General features: G+C 38.0%; 2 protein-coding genes across 3 annotated transcripts; one reads left to right on the plus strand and one right to left on the minus strand.

Moving 5' to 3' along the window:
* The first annotated feature begins 3,707 nt into the window (after window positions 1–3,707).
* Window positions 3,708–5,636, plus strand: LOC113670098 (homeobox protein EMX1). Its single transcript, XM_027186186.2, has 2 exons — window positions 3,708–4,043; window positions 4,484–5,636. Exons 1-2 carry the CDS (start codon window positions 3,782–3,784, stop codon window positions 4,789–4,791), a joined length of 570 nt encoding a protein of 189 aa, XP_027041987.1. The 5' UTR covers window positions 3,708–3,781; the 3' UTR covers window positions 4,792–5,636.
* A 5,799-nt stretch (window positions 5,637–11,435) lies between these two features.
* LOC113670073 (extracellular calcium-sensing receptor) lies at window positions 11,436–18,435 on the minus strand. 2 transcript variants are annotated; one of them, XM_027186157.2, is made up of 2 exons: window positions 18,296–18,435; window positions 11,436–15,278 (listed from the first exon to the last, which is right to left on the minus strand). In XM_027186157.2, exon 2 carries the CDS (start codon window positions 15,199–15,201, stop codon window positions 12,556–12,558), a length of 2,646 nt encoding a protein of 881 aa, XP_027041958.2. In that variant the 5' UTR covers window positions 15,202–15,278; window positions 18,296–18,435; the 3' UTR covers window positions 11,436–12,555. The 2 variants fall into 2 exon arrangements, with proteins under 2 accessions (XP_027041958.2, XP_089051416.1); XM_089195290.1 differs by lacking the exon at window positions 18,296–18,435 and adding an exon at window positions 16,735–17,055.
* Window positions 18,436–19,801: the final 1,366 nt, after the last annotated feature.

A 19,801-nucleotide genomic window follows, 5' to 3' on the forward strand; every position in this document is an offset into this window, starting at 1 on the left:
TCCCAAATGTTCATAATTGCAACTTTTTCGCAAGACTTCACTTGTGGAGCTTAATTTAGAACGACCGTGATTTTCAACTGAAGAAAGGACCTAAATATTCTTTTAAAACAACATTAAAATATAAAAAGAATATAAATATATTAACATGTGTATAATCGATTTCAGCGCTTCGTTGAATCGATTGCTTGCATGATACTCCTCGAAACAAAATACTGAAAAAAGCTGGTTTACTCAAACGAAGGTAAGTGATAATTTCCTATTAAGAATATACAGCCAGAACTTTAAGACAGGATAATAAAACTGAAATGGATAAATATTTCATAAAAATAATGCATTAAAGAAGTAGACTATTTGCCTCGAGTTTAGAAGTGTTTATTGCAGATTTCTTTAGTTGTCTGTTGCACGAATTTTAAGGGAACGCTGGGACGAAGCATAAGTCACGTGACTTCAAACGACATTCAGCTTTTCACAGATGACCAATTGAAGTTGGATGGTATTAGCCTAACACAGACAGTCGCTTGCTGAGTTTCGAATTAATAAGTTTAAGCGTGATAATTTCTGTTTTTTTTCTCACATGAGAGATCTCAGCTGAGGCTATAGCAATCGGGATTTTAGTGTACAAAAAATGCCACAAGGAAAATAAATCGACTCGATTGATTATCAAGAATTTTTGAAACTGGAAAAACGTGAAAATTCGCCCATCGTTAAGTTCTAAATTGATTTTAAGAGTTTAAAAGAAAGTATGAGAAAAAATTGACCAAATCAAAAATTGTGAATGTTGAAAAGATGAGTTTATCAAAGTGGACAATACATATTTCTTTGAGTGTCAGTTATGAGAATTTTTCAGTAGATCAAGTTATCTTTCTAAGGCGGTTTCAAGCAAGTGAGTGTTGTTATGTTTTTACCGCTGCATCTTTACGACAAGGTTGGCATTGAAAACACGTATACCGGTTTTTAACTCGAGAACACCTAATTCAACTGGCACGAGTTTTATCTACGATAATTATCTATGAGCGTCGTATGCCGGTTAGAACTTGAAGTAACGTTGATTTTATCTTTTAGAGAAGATAATTGCGACACGTTCTTGGTCTTTGTCTATGTTCATTTGATCACAGCTGTGAAAATTCAGTATTTCAATTCGTGTTTTTATACCACTTCCAGAAATTTCACCCGGTTAGAGACAGCTTAAATTAGTTTTGTCCACAAAAAACAAGCTCGTAAGCTTTCAAACATTCCAATCTGACGGTAGCGTCCTTAATGCTGGCAATAGTGCGCTTTTCGACATCCAGATTGACTCGTCAAAATGTAATTCCCTTTTTATTCTGCGTTAGGAAACTTTAAACATCGTTTGCCGATGATGTTAAGGGCAAATGGCAATGTTTGCACGATGTTTGTATTTTGTATAAACAAGCTTATGAAAAATGTACGGGGATGTGATTGTGAAACAGCCCAGTCCAGATGGTCTTTTCCCATGGTGAAAAAAATAAAAATCTTCTGTCCTATGAGGCAGAAAGGCGTATTTATCATAAATCTTTTATTGAAAATCGCTCAACCATTTACGGCTAGGAGAGGAAGAGATAATGCCCGCGAACTTTGCACAAAAGAAAAAATAAAAACCTTGCGTCATGACGTGATGTAGTGATTGATTGGCAATAAAATCCCATCACCTGTGCGAACAAAAAGTATGAAATTCACAATTATTAAATCAATTTTTAACTCATCTTGAAGCCGAATCTGTCTCGATTTTGTACCGATTTTGTACTTAAAATCAAAACTTTATCGCCCAAATATAATACGGTTATTATTCCTCACGTCAGTGTTTCTCGAATAACAACTTCTTTTGAAGCATTTTTTCACTCGTGGATCCACTCAAATACCACCCGGTTTTGTTTTAGTTCAGTTCCATTATGGTTAAATCAATCGGATCTTTTTACTCGCGACAGCGGGTCATCTCGCTCAATTTACCCGAGTTTTAATACTGATGATCTCACTGTAAAGCTCCCAGTTAGGACCTAATGCATATTCCATTTGCAGTGCGACAAAATAACAAGTATTGCCCGCGCATTAGCTGTGTATAGACCTCCCGTGTAATAATCGTGTTTATCCTGTCGAAATTACCGCAGCTTTAGGCGAAAGAATCGTTTAGACTACAGTTTAAAGTAGAGTTTTTCTCGCTGCCTAAGTGCATAAAGAAAAATAATCCATAGTTACATGAGCATTAGGGTATCACTTCGTTGCTGCTTTAAAAGGGCTGGGAAATGTTTTTTTAAATCTCATTAAATTTTGAAAGCGAAAAGTGCGAAAAAGTTTGACGATTCTATTCAAATGGGTTTTTGAAAAACAAGTGTTCAATGGGAGATACACCTCACTGTTTTAAATGATAAAGCGAGCTGTTGTTATGTATAAAACAAAAATACCCTGCCTGTCTCAGAAATTCAAACGACACATGAAAGTATCTTAAACTACCCGCAAAAATGTGTAGATATATAGGGCCGTCTTGCCACGCCAAGAAAATTAATAAATTTTATGAATGAAGAATTCTCTTGTTCTTCCAAGATTTTTTTCCTTTTTGTAAAGCACTGCTTGAATAAGAAGCTGAGCAAGAACAAAACAGAGTAATTTTGCTCTAACACTTTCATTTTATCAAGGCAAAGTATCAAAAGCTCTACCGGATATTTCTTAATTGAAATTTACTTAGCTTAAATAAATGAACTGCGAGGACGGAATGTCTTTCTTTATCAGCCACGGGCCATCTTTGTTTAAACAAACAAAGCTTGTCTTTTGTGGAACGCTAATAGGTTAAGAATTCGAAGTTAGCCAAGCGCAATCTCTTAACATGGTGTGATGATTTCTTGAGCCGCGTTTTTTTTTTCAGAGTTTTAAACCGACCAGCGCGACAATAGCGTATTTTCTCGTTAATGCCCTAAAGTTCTGTGCTTAAGTGAAATTCATTATTTAGTGGATTTCCAAACAGCTCGTATGGGAGATTATTAAATTGTAATGAAGCTATTTTCGATTAACCATATGGTGGTTTTCATTGATAATATTCATCGTACCGCGTATGAAAGCAAGCGAAACAAAAAGTAAACGAATCGCTGATCAAATTCAATTCTTCGACAAATCAGTTTCTGCTCGTCCTATTCTCATCCTCGTTTTCCAATCTTACAATCATGACACCTTTATTACGTTTACGCACACTACAAATCCCGGATACGTCGTAACTGCAAGTTAATTTGTTTCTGGCTTGATTGACCTGTCTCATACTTGACTTGGTTAAGTGGAAAATTTGCGCGAAACACCGCGCCAATTTTCGATATGGTGTTTATATTTTATTTCTTTGAAAGAAGTATTTTCTTCCACTTTAAAATTTTCATCAGCTGTTTCCAGCTATCATTGGCTTAATAGAGCAAAGACGTCAATAAAAGGGAATTCGCAAATGAGCCGATCATAAGCGCTGTTGATCGTGATGAGATGTTTGTTCTGGCGTAAATTGGCGAATGTTTATTATTCGATGCTGGAAACTTCACCTCGAAGCTCATTTCTAAATTTCACAGTTTTCATTACAATGAGGTATCCGGCAGCTTTTATTTTTTGGCTGCTTATACTTTTAATTAGTTCCAAGTCATTAATTGAAAATGGGAACAATGTATTGTAATAATAATGAAATTGTAAGCTATATATAATTGGATTGCTCCTTAGAACAAGTCACTCTTCTTGAACTTGGGTGGAGCGCGAACCACAACTTAAAAAATACCAGAGTCAGATAGATCTCTAACGCACGATGCACGCTTACGAAGGTTCACAGTCGTCTTTCATCAACTCCATGTACCGGCCAAGCTCAGCTCTTCAGCCTTCTAACCAACAATCATACGCGAGCTATAAATCCCAAACAGAATACCCGATGGCTGTACGATTTGATTCTCACCCACTTCACAGCCTCTCTGCGTACAACTCGGGCTCATTTTCGTTCTATCCGTGCGCGTCAAGTCATCGCTACGTCCACGACTTGAACTGTAGCTACACGGCCGGATCTCTGCATAGCGGTAAGATGTCTTCAGACTCTTTTCCTTTTAGCTCTTAATATGAATTCCTTAGATATTAGTTAGCGACCGCGAGATTTGCTTTTCAAGTGTTTCTACCACCCACTGTCTACTTTAGCGTCGTTCGCCGAAAAAAGACTTCGATCCCGTTTATTGTCTTCAAAGTGATAACCTCACAGTTTGGAAACTGATATCAAATTTTGCCAAAACATTTGACTTCTCTCGTAAGATACAATTATGAGTTATCTACTTCGCTCATGATGAAGATAAGAGAGCATTTTCCAGCAGGGTTGTAATTTGTTTAACTTTGGTAAATGATAATTTTCTATCACTTTCTCTAAAGAAAGACACTAATTTGCTTTCTGGAAGAACGAGCACGAAACCGCGTGAAATCTGAAAACGCGTGTTTTATCTTTTTGACACTGTTTCGTTTATTTTTACAGGATTTGTGGCGTGTCGCCGTCCGAAGAGGATCAGAACAGCTTTTACACCAACGCAACTGCTTCACCTAGAGAACGCTTTCGAAAAGAACCACTACATTGTGGGCACAGAACGCAAGCAGTTAGCGTCTTTCTTGAGTCTTTCCGAGACGCAAATTAAGGTCTGGTTCCAGAATCGCAGGACCAAATGGAAGCGTCAACAGGCTGAGGAAAAAGCTTCTTCACAAGCTAAAAGCTCCGGCATAAGTGTCAGCGAATGCCATGGAATAAACAGTCAGCTGCAGAAGGAAGAAAACGAACATTTGGTTTGATCTTCTGGAAATTACAATTCTCACGAACAAGTAGAAATCACGGGTAATTATCATCGGCCTTTGGCGCAAAACGTTCGATTCCAAAGCCTAGCACTTAGAATTAATCGAACGTGATCTCTTCTTACTGGATTAATCCATTATCCTCCCTGGCGCCAAAGAACAATTCCGATCAGAACTCTTATTTCACTTGTAAGATATTAAACTTGACTTAAGAAATAAAAAGAGTTTCTCTTTCATTGAAGACACACACACGAAGAAATGCGGTTCTACTGATACCAAAATTTTTTCTTCTTTTCTCAAGGATAAGTGCTTACTTACTAAGAACCTCTGTGAATTCGTTTTATGTTAGGATCTTATTAGTATCTTTTTAGTCGACTTCAAATCCATCTTTGTATTTTTATTCTTCGTAGAGATAATTCGCAATGATGAGAACTTTCTTCGTTCAGTTTCTTCCCTTTAATTTCTGTTAATTCCTGTTAGTTTGGAGGACCTTTCTTGTTATAAAATCATAATAACATTTACCTCAGCTTTTCTCAGAGGATGAGGTTACAGGCCAGTACAAACTATTCTTTGCCTACAAGAGTGCAAATAGTGTAAAATCTTTTTTAAAGCGGCATTTAAGGAGATCAAGTAGGCGAAAACTGAAAGGTGTATACAATTTATAAAGCCATATAGAAGAAAATTCACTTAGTGTAAAGTTGTACAAAGATAAATTTCAAGATAACCAATATGTAAGATATATTTGCTGACCTTTATCAGGACATAAAGATTGTAAATGAATCAGAAGTGGCTTTGCTGAAAAAAAGAAAGTATTGAAGAAGAAATAAAAGTTACTAACGTAAAAACCGTAGATGTTTTTGTCTATCAGTGTCCCTTATGTGCTTGAACACCATCTTACAGAAACATCTAGAACGAGACATTTCAGGGGGGGGGGGTTTTCTTACGCCAGTTGTTTGTATGAATATTTGTGCACCCGAAACAAGGCAAAAGGGAATTTTTCGGATGTAGCATCCATAATAGAAGAATTTCTGGCGTAATCGAATTGAATCACATTCACGTATTTAAGTAACTTGTTAAAGTTGTATAAAGCACCACGAGTGAGAGAGTTCCAGTTGCGAAAATAAGATTTCATGGGCTCTCGATGTATAATTATGCACCCTAAATCTAAATATTATATATGCTGTAGCCTCTGGTTTTTGCCACCTGTTATTTTTTTCTTGAAATAACACATGACCATCAAAACTCAACTTTCTTTTAAAGTCGAGATTCATTCCTTCTAAAAACCCACTTTCACAGCAATTTCAAAGACACATCTTTCCTTCACAAAGAGACGAATAGCCGAGCGATCTAACTTACACAATTAAAAATGAGTAAAGTATGTTTACAATTTGTGTTTTTGACGATGGAATATACCATGAACTCGCCTAAAACTCGTTTACGCAGTCGAAATCAACGCTTTTACGGTCCAATCTCCCTGAACCTGTAATTTCTTGGTTAATTCTTGTTGATCTGGCCTTTAAAAGCAATTTACGGCCTTTGCCTCCGTGCAATGGAAATAAAATCGACTTAATGTAGGGGTTAATGAAAAATCCATGTCCGTTAGAGATGACTTCTGTACAGATTACAGATTAACTACGATGCGGTATACAGGAAACTTCGTGTTCGCTTTTAGTTTATTTTACAGAGAGATCATGTTAGATGTGTTCATTGAAAATTTGGCTAGTTGCCGACAGAAAACTGTCGAGAGTCATTAACTCTTGCGTGGGATAAATAGGAAATTGAACTGCTGTTGAAGCTATTTGAAAAATAGAACTCAATGGATTCATTTTCCCTGTTGTTCGTGATCAATTTCAAATTATCATTATTGCGCGGAAACGCAACACAAACTTACATTTCTTGAACGAATGATCTTTTTTTTTTCTCTAAAATCGGGTGAACCTTGTCTTTAAGGCTGAGATTATTCGAATAAAGTAACGGCGAAGAAAAGCATCGTTGAAATCGAAATTAACTGAATTATGCCTAACGCGACATGCACACGTACATTAAAAAGAGAGAATCCGGAGGTGGAATGTCTATAACTGGAGGTGTAAATTAATACAAGAAATAGAATTTGGCAAGTTGTTGTTTTTTTTACGCTGGTTTACTGTAGGTTGTTTGAAATTGAATTAAAGGTTAAACTCCTTTGATCGAAGATGCTAGGTCCTCATTACGTGAGACATGTTGTGGTAATATCGCACAAGAATTTATAATACGAAAGTTAGATAACATTAGCAAGAAAGCGAATTGACCAGCTGTAGATTTAAGGCATATTTGACTCCGCTAGATATAGTAAATCTTCGTTATTTATTGATGTGGTAATTTCTAAATTCATTTTCGCAATGGGGTTTAAATATCACAGTGTTTGGGACAGCACTGAGTCAGTATCTAGAGATGACTCTGATTATAACACGCAGCTCTAAGTGCTAATTGGACACGAACAGCGAAGCATTAGTTATCACTAGCTGAACATGACATAGATCTTGATGTGATATTGGTGGTTACGTTATGAAAACTCCTTAATCGCCGATTAAACCAATATGTTCCCTTCAAATAGTCGATGGTTTCATATGAAGCGAACTGTTCCCAAACGGTGAAAGTATGAAGGAAAGCGAAACCGACAATTCTTCAGAATTTTCTCACGAGAGAATTCTTGCCTAATGGTGCAAGCCAGTGGGGGGTGTATCGGGAATTCTGAGAAATTATAAGGCATAATTGATTTTTAGGACTTCTCAAGCTGCACAAGCCACGATAAACCTTTAATTTTTCGTGCGCGAAAACATGACTGAATTTGAGCGAAGTGGCAACATGGAAGGCTTAAGAAATACAAACAAGAAAGGCACTACCAGAGCTAAATTTTCAAGCGCTCATCAATGAGTCAAAACAATCACTCAAATCTTCGGGGCAAAGACATCCATCATTCTCAAATTGACAATATTCATTTATCGTCATAGTAACATGGTGTTCTAGCACACGCTTTGCGGCCTTGTTCACTCCGAGAACAAAAAGACTCAATGTTTTTTCTTAAGCTTTCTCCAAACAAGTCTTTTAAATTCATCGTTAAATTGCAATATTCTGAAATGATTTGTTGTCGAGATAGTAGTATATCAAGTCGCTTCAGGAATAAGAGAGAAGATTGTGGAAATTTGTAGAGCGTGTTGTTCAAACAGGGAGGCAAATCTCGAAATGGACTTCAATAAAAACAATTATTACTTTCATCCGGAAATTTCAGGCTTGTGGGCCAGAGGTGCCATAATTACCGCAGAGAATTACCACTTTCCATCCTCTTGGCACATTTGAATGTTTAACTAATTCGAGTTGTGTAAAATTTCCTCTTTGAAAGCCTTCATCAGCTGTAAAGGTGTGGTTAAATGAGGGGCGCGCTTTGTCGTGTATCAACTTTACAGAAGCCGGTGTTGTAACTTCGATTGTTGCCGTAATGCGTCGGGAAATTTCCGCCACGGAGCAGAAGAGTATTTCCCACGAGAAAAATAGTGAAAGTGTTGGCAATTATTAATTTTAGTCCGTAATCTAATACAGTTCTTGATTGTCTGTGATCATGTTGTTTTTGCGCAAAATTGTACAGCCTGATCATGACAAAAGACAAGGATACATTCTCCAATACTCTATGATAAAGAAAAGATAGAAGTTTTTAAAGCAGATCATTGTTAAAATGAATTAAAAACATCGATTGTATCAGTATAAAGTTACCGGAGGGGCGAACATAAGGATATAAGATGATTACAACATCTGGCCAGTTGAGCAAGCATATACGTCGGTCTTGTAGACCACAATGTCCACGAGAAATTCAGCGAGAAGTTATGTGTTAGAACTGAAGTTGAATATGAAAGATTAGCGTAAATTTGGTCTTAACGAGCTTAAAAATATATAAATCATGAGTGGTATTACATTAAAATATATTGATTATTCACAATTTTGCAATTTATGATGCATTTACAATTTTTGAACAAAAAAAAATACCATGGTACGTAATTGTTGCGTCCCAATTCACAATATGTGAAAAACATTCGTTTATGGGTAGAATAATTTGTAGAGTTGAACGGATGAGGTGTTTTCATTGAACTTTTAGCTTAAAGTAGCCTATTCGTGATCCCATTTCTTTATGGCGACTCTAAGTTCTTCATGTTATCAAAGGTGTAATGTATATGCAAGTGTAAATAGGATATATTCACGAAGGCGCAATTGTTGCCGCGGGCAATAACTTTTCAGGTGTCAGCAACTTTAAGGCAGAGAAAACAATTTCTCTTAAGCATATTGCTCCTGAAGTAAAATCAACTTTGACACAGCAAGACAATTAACTAAACCAACTGTTAAAAGGAAAGATACAAACGACTCTTTAATTGAATTTTTGTCATTTTATTTGTGATGCATGAGGAACACTTGCCGTCATCCAAGAGAACTCAGATCGAAAGTGCATGAAAAGCAAAACAAAAAAAACGAGGAAAACATCATCTTTTGGATACAAGAAGTATCGATTGCTATTAAAAATCATTTAATTCTCAAAATGAAAGAAACGAGAGTTTTCGAGGATCATTGTCATTCACTTAACTTGTAGAAAAATATCGATACTTTTTTTTTCGGCCACGGCGACATGCTCGAACGACATTTATGAAAGGATTTTTTCACGCTTTTTGTCACAAATGGAGATTTAAGCTTTCCTCAAAGGCAAATGTCATTTCCTCTCAGCCCACCAGACTTTAAAAGTGCTAAGTTATTGTCCTCATAAATGTAGATTTAATTTGCGCCTTGCTTCACACGAAATAGTAAATTGTCCTCTCTTGCAAAAGGTCATCGAAGATATTAGCGAGCAAATTTAAGGATTAGCAAAATCCATTAGTGTCTTCCGAGTATTCCTAGCTGATGAAGGGAAATGTATGTCTCTTTAGCTAAAAGTTGTAAGGTATCCAACGGGCAAGAACACAGAAAAATCGTCAATTTTTAGCTCCCCTGAAGCGTGCCACAAAACCAATTGACGCAGACTTAATGTTAAGGCAATTATGCAAAAAACAAGTGACAATTAAATCTTTCCACGTGTTTATCTTAGTGAGGCCCACGCACCTTTTGTTTCTTACTCAACGACCAAATCATAGCTTTGTTGAAGTTTTCTTTGTGAAAGGGAAAGACAAACCCGCATTATTGAAGAAAATGGCGGGCCATTGTGACATCGACGTAATCATGTGTCGCCACAATAGGTACCTTATGGGCTAGTGTCTCCTTTTGGCGCAAGTTCCACATAAGACCAGACTTGAGTGAGTGGGAATTTGTCATCTGCAGTTTAAGAAACATATTTGCTTGAATGAGAAGAATCGTACAGTTCAAATTGGAAGAAGAATGGTGTGTGATTTTTGCGTTTATTATTCATCGGCCCTGTCTCGTTAGCGACAATGAGGCTTCAACCAAATTAGCGGCAGTAAGCGAGCCAAAGAACGTCTTATTCATCTATTTTTTCTCTTAAGATGATTGTCAGGTAACGGTTTAAGAGTGAATTTGATCTGCTACTAACCTAATTACTATTTCGACTAAGTGATCATTCATTTAACATTATTTTCCCTCTTGCGAGTTTCCTTTACTGCAATTGACTCGATTTTGGCTCCACTTTTATCGAGTTTGCAATAGTTTTCTTTATCTTGGAAGTTATCTCTATCATTCCTGAGACTTTTGAAGTAAGAGTCTCCCGACTAGCTCGTTGGTTTTAACACTTGGACCATCTTTACCGTGACTGAAGGATTTGTAACGAAACCATAACGATCTGGTGAAGGTTTCGTTTGCCGTCCAAGTTTTTGCGGAATAATCGAGGGTAGTGCCGATAAACCTTCCGGGTCAGTTATGACTGTGGAGATCACGAATTCGCACAAATCGATAACCTTGAATCCAATTTCTTCCACATTCCGAATGTTTTGAGGTCCGTGTGAATAATTCTTCGAGGTATGTAAATATTTTTATGCCTGTCTTTCTCCTAGCTGTCATGCTGTTTCTTTACCCATGCACGGACAGGCTGAGACTGTTTGGTATCTTACAAGCAACTGTTTTATCGATTCCGGCCCATGAAACCCAACATGTCCAGCTTTAAACAAGCCGACGATATCATTCCAAGGTTCCTTTAAAAGCCATTCGAAAACGCCAATGCCTGCGAAGTATTTCACGTTATCAGCTAGACAAAACAAATTTTGGGTACTTAGTATCTTAATACGTTCACGAGTATATTCTGGGAAGTCAGTTGAGCCAACAAACACTTCGGTAATGGTTTCTGCGTGAACCTTACAGAATTTGACAGTGTGTTTAAACATTGAGGAATCCGAATACCTTACCAAACGAAATTATTACGCATCGTAAAACCCCAAAGCAATGATAACGGAAAGGTATTCTGTGCTGTAAAACTGGTCTTAAATTTATAAACCAAAGTCGTTTCGTGTATGTTTCGTACTTGGTGCACTCATGAATGTACAGGGAAAGGGGTAAATGGCTATCATCTAATAAAGAAGAAAAAGTGAAGATATTTGGTATTACACCCTCATTAGCGAACTGAAAATATCACAAGGAAATTAAAATATATATATATTCATTTTACCGTTCATAGCATAAATACATTTTTTTAAAGAGAAATAAAGGTGTTTTATTGTTGACCAAGTTACTCATAATATGTCCCAACTGAAGGGTGTGAAAGGTATCGGCATCTTGCAATTTTATAGTGTAGAATTTGGTTGATACGTCCTTATATTTTTTGACATGGAGTACTGCTGGCCAAAAGGAGTATTGGATCATTAATTACGTATAACATTAATGGTTCTTTACATATCTTTACTCAGTAACGATCAAACGTTAACCCTTTTGACCTCTAAGAGTGACTGGCATCTAATTTCTCATTAAAACATCACCTCTTGATCAAATATTAAGGTCACGAGAACTAAAGAACAGAAGGCCAAAGAAGCTCCTGATTTTTCAACAAATTCTCCTTGTCAGCAACTTAGGAAATGTAAATAGGACAGTATGGAGACTATAGATACCGATGCAGGGTGTAAATCAACCCAAATTCAGTTAAACTGCGAAACTGTTCGTTAATTACTGCGAAAAGGGAGTGCGGCCGAAAATGAACAAGTTCAAATGAAACGATTAAATGTTACAGTTCATTTAGAAACAAAAGGATGATTTACACTGCATACGAGACTTATCACATCAATTCTTCATTTCTCTTGGTTTAATTTGACAATTCTGCTTTTTGTAGTATTAATCAAGAGCTCTTTAAGGTTGCGATTATTTCTTTAACTCGAATGAGCTTGATGCTTGATTCAGCATTAATACCCCATTTAGAAACGAGCTACTAGTTACCCTCAGGTGTCAAAGGACTGAGTAATTAATGACTTCGTTAGCTAGACTTATCTTTTAGGTATCCAGTGTAAATAAAAATCGCGATGATAAGCGCAGTAAAGCAAACAAATAAAAACAATGCAGAAGAATTTGTACCATGTTTGTCTGGGCAAAACTACTTTACGAACTTGAATGATCTTAGCCGTTGCCCTTTGATAGTTAAGAATATGTAATACAAACTTTGGCACGAAGATCATAACTCTTTCGTTGAGTATCGACAGAATTAATAAAAACCCACAGCTTCCCTGTTTTAAATTGCTTATGATTGATTTAAGGCTATTATTAAGTAAACGCCACGACCAAACGTTGCGGTTCACTTTTTCGCTCTGTCCATTGAGTCCTTCAAAGGTTTGTTTTACCGCAACAATGCTCATCAGTCACTGAGCAACAACAGTCATTTTCGATTCCACTGGCGGGTTGGACCCTCATTTTAATTTGCGAAACGCTTGTCGTAAACTTACCAATTTCCGCTTTTATGAACTCGTTTGTGTTTTGCTCTGGATGCAGAACAATAACAAAGAGTTTTGGAGCGAAAATACACAGCAGCAGTCCATATGCGGTGACCAGGGCTGTGGCACATGCAACTATGGTGGTGTAAAATCCTTCCAAGGACGAGTCGACTGGATAAAATGAGAACCAGGACATCAGCAAAACGTACATGGCGCAACCGATGTATCTGGCTTCGTTGAAATTCTCGGGAAGGTGCCTCGCTTTGAAGGCATAAATGGAGGCTGCTAGAGAAAGGAAAATGAAATACGAGAACATTACGGCTCTTAGGATCATCCCGACCCGTGTGCGGAATGGCAGGCAGGTGTGGAAGACGTGTGTTTGTGGTCGTACCTCCTGATGTTCGTGTGGAGGATCTATTGTAAGCCACAAGACAGTGAGGATAACTTCGACTATGTTGAGGAGAATGACGACAAGAAATTGACGTCTGGGGTCCACGACGTAGTGCCTGAACCAGTTTGGGATAATTTTCGTTTGGAATGCTTGCACTAAACGGTTTGTCTTAAGGAACAGGACTGATACACACGCGGTGCTGACGAAGTATCTCCATGGATACACAATGCAGCAAAGAACCTTACTGGGTTGTGTGAGATGAAGCAAAGTCAGCACAAAGCACAATGCGATGGTGAACAACAAAAAGAAGCTCAGTTCTCGATTGGAAGCCTTTACCAGTGGGGTGTCCTGGTTCTTTAGGAAAATAGCGAAAGTCATGCATGTCCCAAATAAGCCAACCGCTGTTAGAATTGTGAATATCACCGCTGAAGTGTCGCTCCATGTAATGTTAATAACCGGTAAGGGAAGGCATGCCGTACCTTCTTCGCTAGACATATGTTGCTCTGGACATTGGGAGCAGTTCTGGGAGCTATATTCTGTGCTGATGCTACCGACTGGACATTTAATACACTCCCAGCAGCAAGATACAGTCGCGGTTTGCTTAGTTCCTGGAGGACAGCTTTGGCTGCATACAGACACCGGGTTCTCGGAGTCTTCCGGGTCACTCCACTTGATTAGTGTGCTGTTTATTGTGAGTTTATTGGGTGTTCCTCCGATCCATGTCCCTACTTTAACATTTGCGTATCGATGGCCTTGTTTCTGAAAGTTCACGATGTCGTATGAACAAGAGAAAGGATCGCCATTTTTTGTAAACTGTATCCGTCCCGTGATTCCGTCAAATGTAACATTCCTGAGGTACCTTAAGGTGTCTCTAGGTTTGATGATAGATCGTGTGCTTGGACATATTCCCTTCTCTGACAGCCCACTTGGCTCTTTGCATTTGTATATTGAATCAATGGCATAAGCTAGGGCGTACACAGCGTCAGTCAGATAAGGAATAAAGGCATTGTGTATTTTAGAAAAGGCCTCCTGGTCTACTTTTGCGTCATCATCACATGCATCTTTTGAGTCAGTTTTCCACGAGCAATTAAGGTGGTTTGTCCAAAAATCCTCCCACCATGGGTTAGCACTTAATCTGGTACCTTTCACCGTCATTCCTCTAAGATGCTGCTCCAGCGGCTCATCTGTGAACAAATATGGTCGTATTCCCAAAGCTCCTTTGAGAATAGCAGAGTTCTCTTGTAGGACCTCTTCTAAAACTGCTATGGCTTCGCTAATTAGAAACGTTCGATCTTCCAATCCCTGTGCGGTCGCTTCTGCTAAGAACCGTTTGGCAGGCTCGTAGTTGCTCCATAGGACAACCACTTTGATATTTTTGGCCATTTTGAGCTTTCTCACTATCGCTTTTATTTTCCCTTTGTATCCGGAATGCGTTAAGTACTCAGAAAATGCGATGCAAAACGTCCTGCGGTCGTATGCTTCCCTCTCTAAAGCGCGTAACCCATATCGACCGTACGAATGGTCGATAACGACGGCTGCGATGTACGTCCATCCGTAATGTTCTATAATATCCACCATGGCTTTTGCCTGCTCTCCGTCAGGGGGAATGGTGCGAAAGAATGTGCTATAGTAAGGAGAACTAAGTTCCTCGCTGGTCGCAAACGGGCTTATTGTTGGTATCCCAGCCACTTGAAGGAGGCTGGAAACCAGAGTGCTACTACTGGAATCCTCGGTTCCAATGACTGCTGATATGGGAGCCGTTAGATTATCTAATAGTATCTTTAACTCCGTTTGCCCCTCATATAAATCATTCAAGTAATTACTTTTAACGAAGTCGTTCGCCGTCTCCATGGCTAAAACGGGTGTGTCGCAATAGTCTCGAATATCAAATCCTAATGTGACGTTTGGGAGTAAATTGGTGTCGTTGTTGATGTGGTCGATGGCAAACATGATTGCCTCGATGTAACCAAGTCCAAATGTGTAAAACTCGCCGCATTTGTCTTGCGGGTTTTTCACATGAAGTGGTAAGATGACTCCCAGTGTTACGTTACCGGGTCGATAGAATCGCCTTGGGTTGCTAATACCTGGTTCAAACTGAAGTGTCACCCACAACAACAGCAGATGAAGTCGAACCATTTGTTTGCGCATAGAGAAATCGTTCCTAGATAAATCAATGATCTTGAAAAGCCTTTGATGAAAATTGATTTCCGCTGATAACTGGAGACCTATGTGGAAAACACATGATGATGACGTTAAAAGGTCATTACAATCTCCACTCAGAATTCAACCATTTTTGCATTCAAAGTATTTATCTTTAGGAAAGAACAGTTATTATTTTTCAGGGGGTTCTACTGTTCCAAAAGAAAGGCCCGATTGCTGTTGATTTTAGGGCTAACTTATGCGTTTTTAAGATGCTTTCAGCATTTGCACCCCTTAATTATGGCGGTTCCTTCAAAGAGTTTCTTTGAATGCCTTGTGTCCCAGAGAAAAGGACTTCCAAAATTGACGATCGAGGTCTTCAACTTTTATAAATAGAGTCCAATGATTCAAGTTTACTAAAGCGCAGGTGATACACTTTCTTGAATAAACAGAAGAGAAGAAAACTGTCCTAGATAATTAGCCGATATTTAACTGAAATTTTGAAATCTTTTTTTTCTTAGCCAAGGTCAATCGACAGCGTACTAAAAGCGGCCAATTTTTTGCCATACTACCCAGAAAAGAAAATTTATTTACAGCCTCTACACAACGCCTGGTTAGACCATGATCTCATCTCAGCGCTAGCTCTTAGCTTACACCCAGATAAAACTTGCGGAATATCAAAATTTCAATATCAAAACAGAAGGGAACGGACCTCTCACATTTTGATTGAATCACCATATTAAAGTAGATTTTGCCGGGTTGTTGTCGTTTGACACAAGTGGGAATTTAAAGCTTATCCAACCACTCTTTTTTCTCGTGCAAATCAAACGTCCCGAATGCTTTGTTATGGAAATGTTGCGCTTAGGGAGTCATCATCTTCTTAATCGTTTATTTTCTTCCGAATTGCGAAGATTCGAAGTGTTTGGTAGCGGATCACTTGCGTTCCATTTACGATACGATTAGCTGAATCCTATCATGACGCATTACATCCAGAATAACAGTTTTCCAAGAGCTACTTCGTCTAATTTGCGTTTTCTGGAATGTTTTTTCCATGAGTATACTTTGTATGAGAGGAAAATTTCATGTACCATAACAAAACTTTCTTTTTGTTCTCACGTTAGCGGTGAAATTCGTTGATTTTTTTCAACTATGTCTTTTTGAACGATGAAATTTGTCCTTGCCTCTAGTATTCTCTCAGTCACTCCCGACTCGCTAAATTTTTAACTGTAGAAAACCTCCTGCGAGCGACGACGCCATGACTCGATGGAACCATAACTCGAGCTAAGAAACAAACACAGTCGAAAGATATGAAAAAAACGGAATCGACCTTTTCTTTAGATTGACTTTTGTTCTTGTGGAACAGTATCCAGAAAGGGTCTCTCAGTAATTTTCTTCCTTTCAACATAGCGATCCATTGACATGCCTTGAAAATTCTGTATAATGAGTTATAGCGTTTAAAACCGAAAAGCAGAATTTTCCACTGTCAGATGCTCGTTTATGCATGTTGAACGTTCCACAGTGACCAGCTCTGTAAAGTCTTACCTCAGCTTTAGTTCCGTGATGTTTCCCCGCTTGCTCTCAGTGGATAAGTCACTCCCTTTTCAGTATGTAGAAAAATCAAACCTGTTTTGATTAATGATCGTCTATATGTGTTGCTCTTCGATGTCGATGTTAAACTGTATCACTGTCAATCTTCAATATTTTTTCTTTCCAGGAAGTTCTTTGGTTATCGCAAGTCAAGCTGGGATTCACACTGAGCCGGAAAGAAGGGGAATGAACGAGAATGTTTGAATGATCTACATCTGTGTCAACCAAGTGCCACATTAACATATCGTTAATTTCGTAACTGTTTACGAAAGTGACTTAACCGGAAGAAATTTTCCAGAGGAACTTGTTTCGACTCGTGACTTTGTGCAGCGAAACTGAAAAAGCCCGTTTATAATTGGATCGAAACAGGTTACTCCAACAAAAGAAAGGTGTGAAAGTTAGAGATCGAAAATTCGAGTAGGAATAATAAACAAGATCTAGTGAGTTTCGACCGCGAGTTCCTTGATTCAATTACAATAGAGACGAATTAGTTCATCTGAAGGAGAAATTTATATTAACGTTAAAGAAACGTCTCGTCGTAGTCTATCAGAGTCGTTAACATTTCTGTAAAAGCAGGGTTAATTTGCACTTCGTTTTGAAATTATCGCCTGGGTAATAAGCAGTTACATGCCCTTTATTAAACACATCTACATTTTTAACCCCCTCAGTTATCTCCAGAATCCTTTGTCTTCCCTTCGTCACCTGGGATGTATTTTCCAACGAATTGCTTCAATCTTGGCTAGGCCTCGAAGTGATAACAATAATGTAATCTCTGTGCCGGCAGAAGACAAAGAAATTACTTTCTTCCGTATGGTTACTACCTTTTTTTCGGTTCGAAAACGTCTTCTTCCGGAATACAAATATTTGAACAGAGCGCCTTAAAAATTTTCGATGTTCTACACCTAAAAATTCATCATCTTTCGTAGCTCACCGACCCTTGAGTTTGAGGAAGTTGGTATCAATTATAACGGACTATTAATATAAACATACAATTTGATTTTCTTGGATCTAATCAAAATGTGAAGGAATAGATTTCTTGTCGCTGCATTGTGTCTCTTTGATGCTGTTTGTCGTAGTTTCAAGTGTTGAAGTTTATTTTGTTTTTACTCAATTTACGGCTAGGTATCAAAATAATTATGGAAATTTTAAATCTCTTGTTAGTTTAACGTTGCCTTTTCTTTCGTGCTGTTTTGAACTAGTCACAGTTCGGTGTTGTGTGAAGGATCAAATGCGTTTTAGAGATTGCGAAGAGATGAATGTTAACCCGGATGATTGTAGATGCGAAATATCGGTATTGATATTATGAAAACGAAAATGAAATGAAATTTTCTTGAACCGTGTAATTTCGATTGAAAGCTGATTGTAAGAAATCTTTCCGTCAAAAAACCAGCTGATTGTAAGAAATCTTTCCGTCAGAAAACCTGTATGTGATTTGATTCTCGAAAAGAATGATACATTTCTGATGAAAGTTACTCGATTTCTCAGTCTTTATGATCAACGAGAAACAATGTCTTACCTTTCGACTTGTTACCCTTCCCTTTAACTTGTAAACAAGAAGCAATACCAGTTGAGGAAAAGGATACCGCAGGCTTGGGAATTTCTCATTATTCAACGATGTAAAACGAACCAAAGTTTTCACGTATTTGAGGGTTTGTCAGATTAAACTACATTTTATTTCTTATTTGCTTTTCTTAATTAAAATCCACTCTATTATTACACTATGATTCGCACATATCGCAGCTGCCATTTTTGTCAAAGGGAAGTGGTATTAATAACATGTCAGCTTTTGAATAGTTCGAAGTGAAAAATCCATTTGCGCCTTACTTATATTAATTTAAAGACGGGCCTTTGTAAATTTTTCTTTTCGTTTAAATGTGTTTTCTCTGATTGAAAGTGACATTCACAGGGCAAACAGAAAAACAGCTATCCAAAAAAATCGTTCGTTTTTATCACATTTGCATTTTTCTCAAAGTTGTTTGCTTAAGGCATCATCATCAATGTCGCTTAGAAATCTTCCTTAGTAGCTTTCTGTTATTTAAAAAACTGGACACTACGTAATTTATGCCAGCAATAATTATGTTTATGCCTGAAACATCCATATTTGCGTTAGCGATAAGGTGGCTCCACAGGGTTTTTTGACCGCGCGAGATCTGGGTGCGAACAAAGCACGAGCCTGAAAAGAGCAAACATGCAAAACAAACATGGCGACTCAATACAATCGCACGATTGTTATCTGAAAAGGTGTGTGAAAAAACAGTTTAACGTGTTACAGTTTCTATCTGATTGAATCTAGGATTTCCAGCAACTGCACCCGTAATATTCATAAGCCTTCTCGCCTGAAAAAGAGGTCAACAGAAAAAAAGACACCGTGCGAAAGACTGCCAAAAGGCGGCAGATTCGAAAGTCCACGCTTGCTGAGATACCGATCTTGGCGAATTTCTATTCCATTACGTAATGTTTTGCGACAACGAAAATAGGGATCGTTCGAGTAAAATTTATCGCTTTTCCTTCGGTGAAATTTCCTAAGATTCGCTGGACCGTTAAACATATTTGTCCTTCCTAATGCTTGTTGATAAAAAAAAAAAAATCATGAGACCAAATTTGAGATAGAGGAAGAAAACACAAAATTGAAAAAAGCGGGAAGAAGTACCTTTGTAAACCCAATTTTTTTCGACTTTTAAACGATCGGCAGGACAATTTTCAAAAATTGTGAAAATTTTGAGAGATTTCACCCGAAGAAAACTGAAGAAAATCAAAGACAAAGCCAAATTATCGCTGGCTAGCGCCTCCCTTCCTGGAGCCTTAGCCTAATAACGAAAATCGCGCGCCAACATTGAGCAAATACCCTATGGAGCTACCTTGAAAACATGATAATTGTTCACGATTCGTGGGTGGAACAAGCGGTAACGGAGCAAAATTATCTAGCCCTGGGGTTTAACTGCAACTGACCCCTTCACTACAAAGATCTCAGTGGTCAGAATTCTCCTTACTGTCTACCCGAAAATTCTTTATTCTCATCACT

This window comes from Pocillopora damicornis, chromosome 2 (assembly GCF_964200805.1).
Source record: "Pocillopora damicornis chromosome 2, jaPocDami1.2, whole genome shotgun sequence".
Taxonomy (NCBI): domain Eukaryota; kingdom Metazoa; phylum Cnidaria; class Anthozoa; order Scleractinia; family Pocilloporidae; genus Pocillopora; species Pocillopora damicornis.

Coding starts and splice junctions, on each gene's coding strand:
- LOC113670098 (XM_027186186.2), top strand. CDS start 3,782: ATGCACGCTTACGAAGGTTCACAGTCGTCTTTCATCAACTCCATGTAC. Junction 4,044..4,483: donor GGCCGGATCTCTGCATAGCG/GTAAGATGTCTT, acceptor TTATTTTTACAG/GATTTGTGGCGTGTCGCCGT.
- LOC113670073 (XM_027186157.2), bottom strand. CDS start 15,201: ATGCGCAAACAAATGGTTCGACTTCATCTGCTGTTGTTGTGGGTGACA.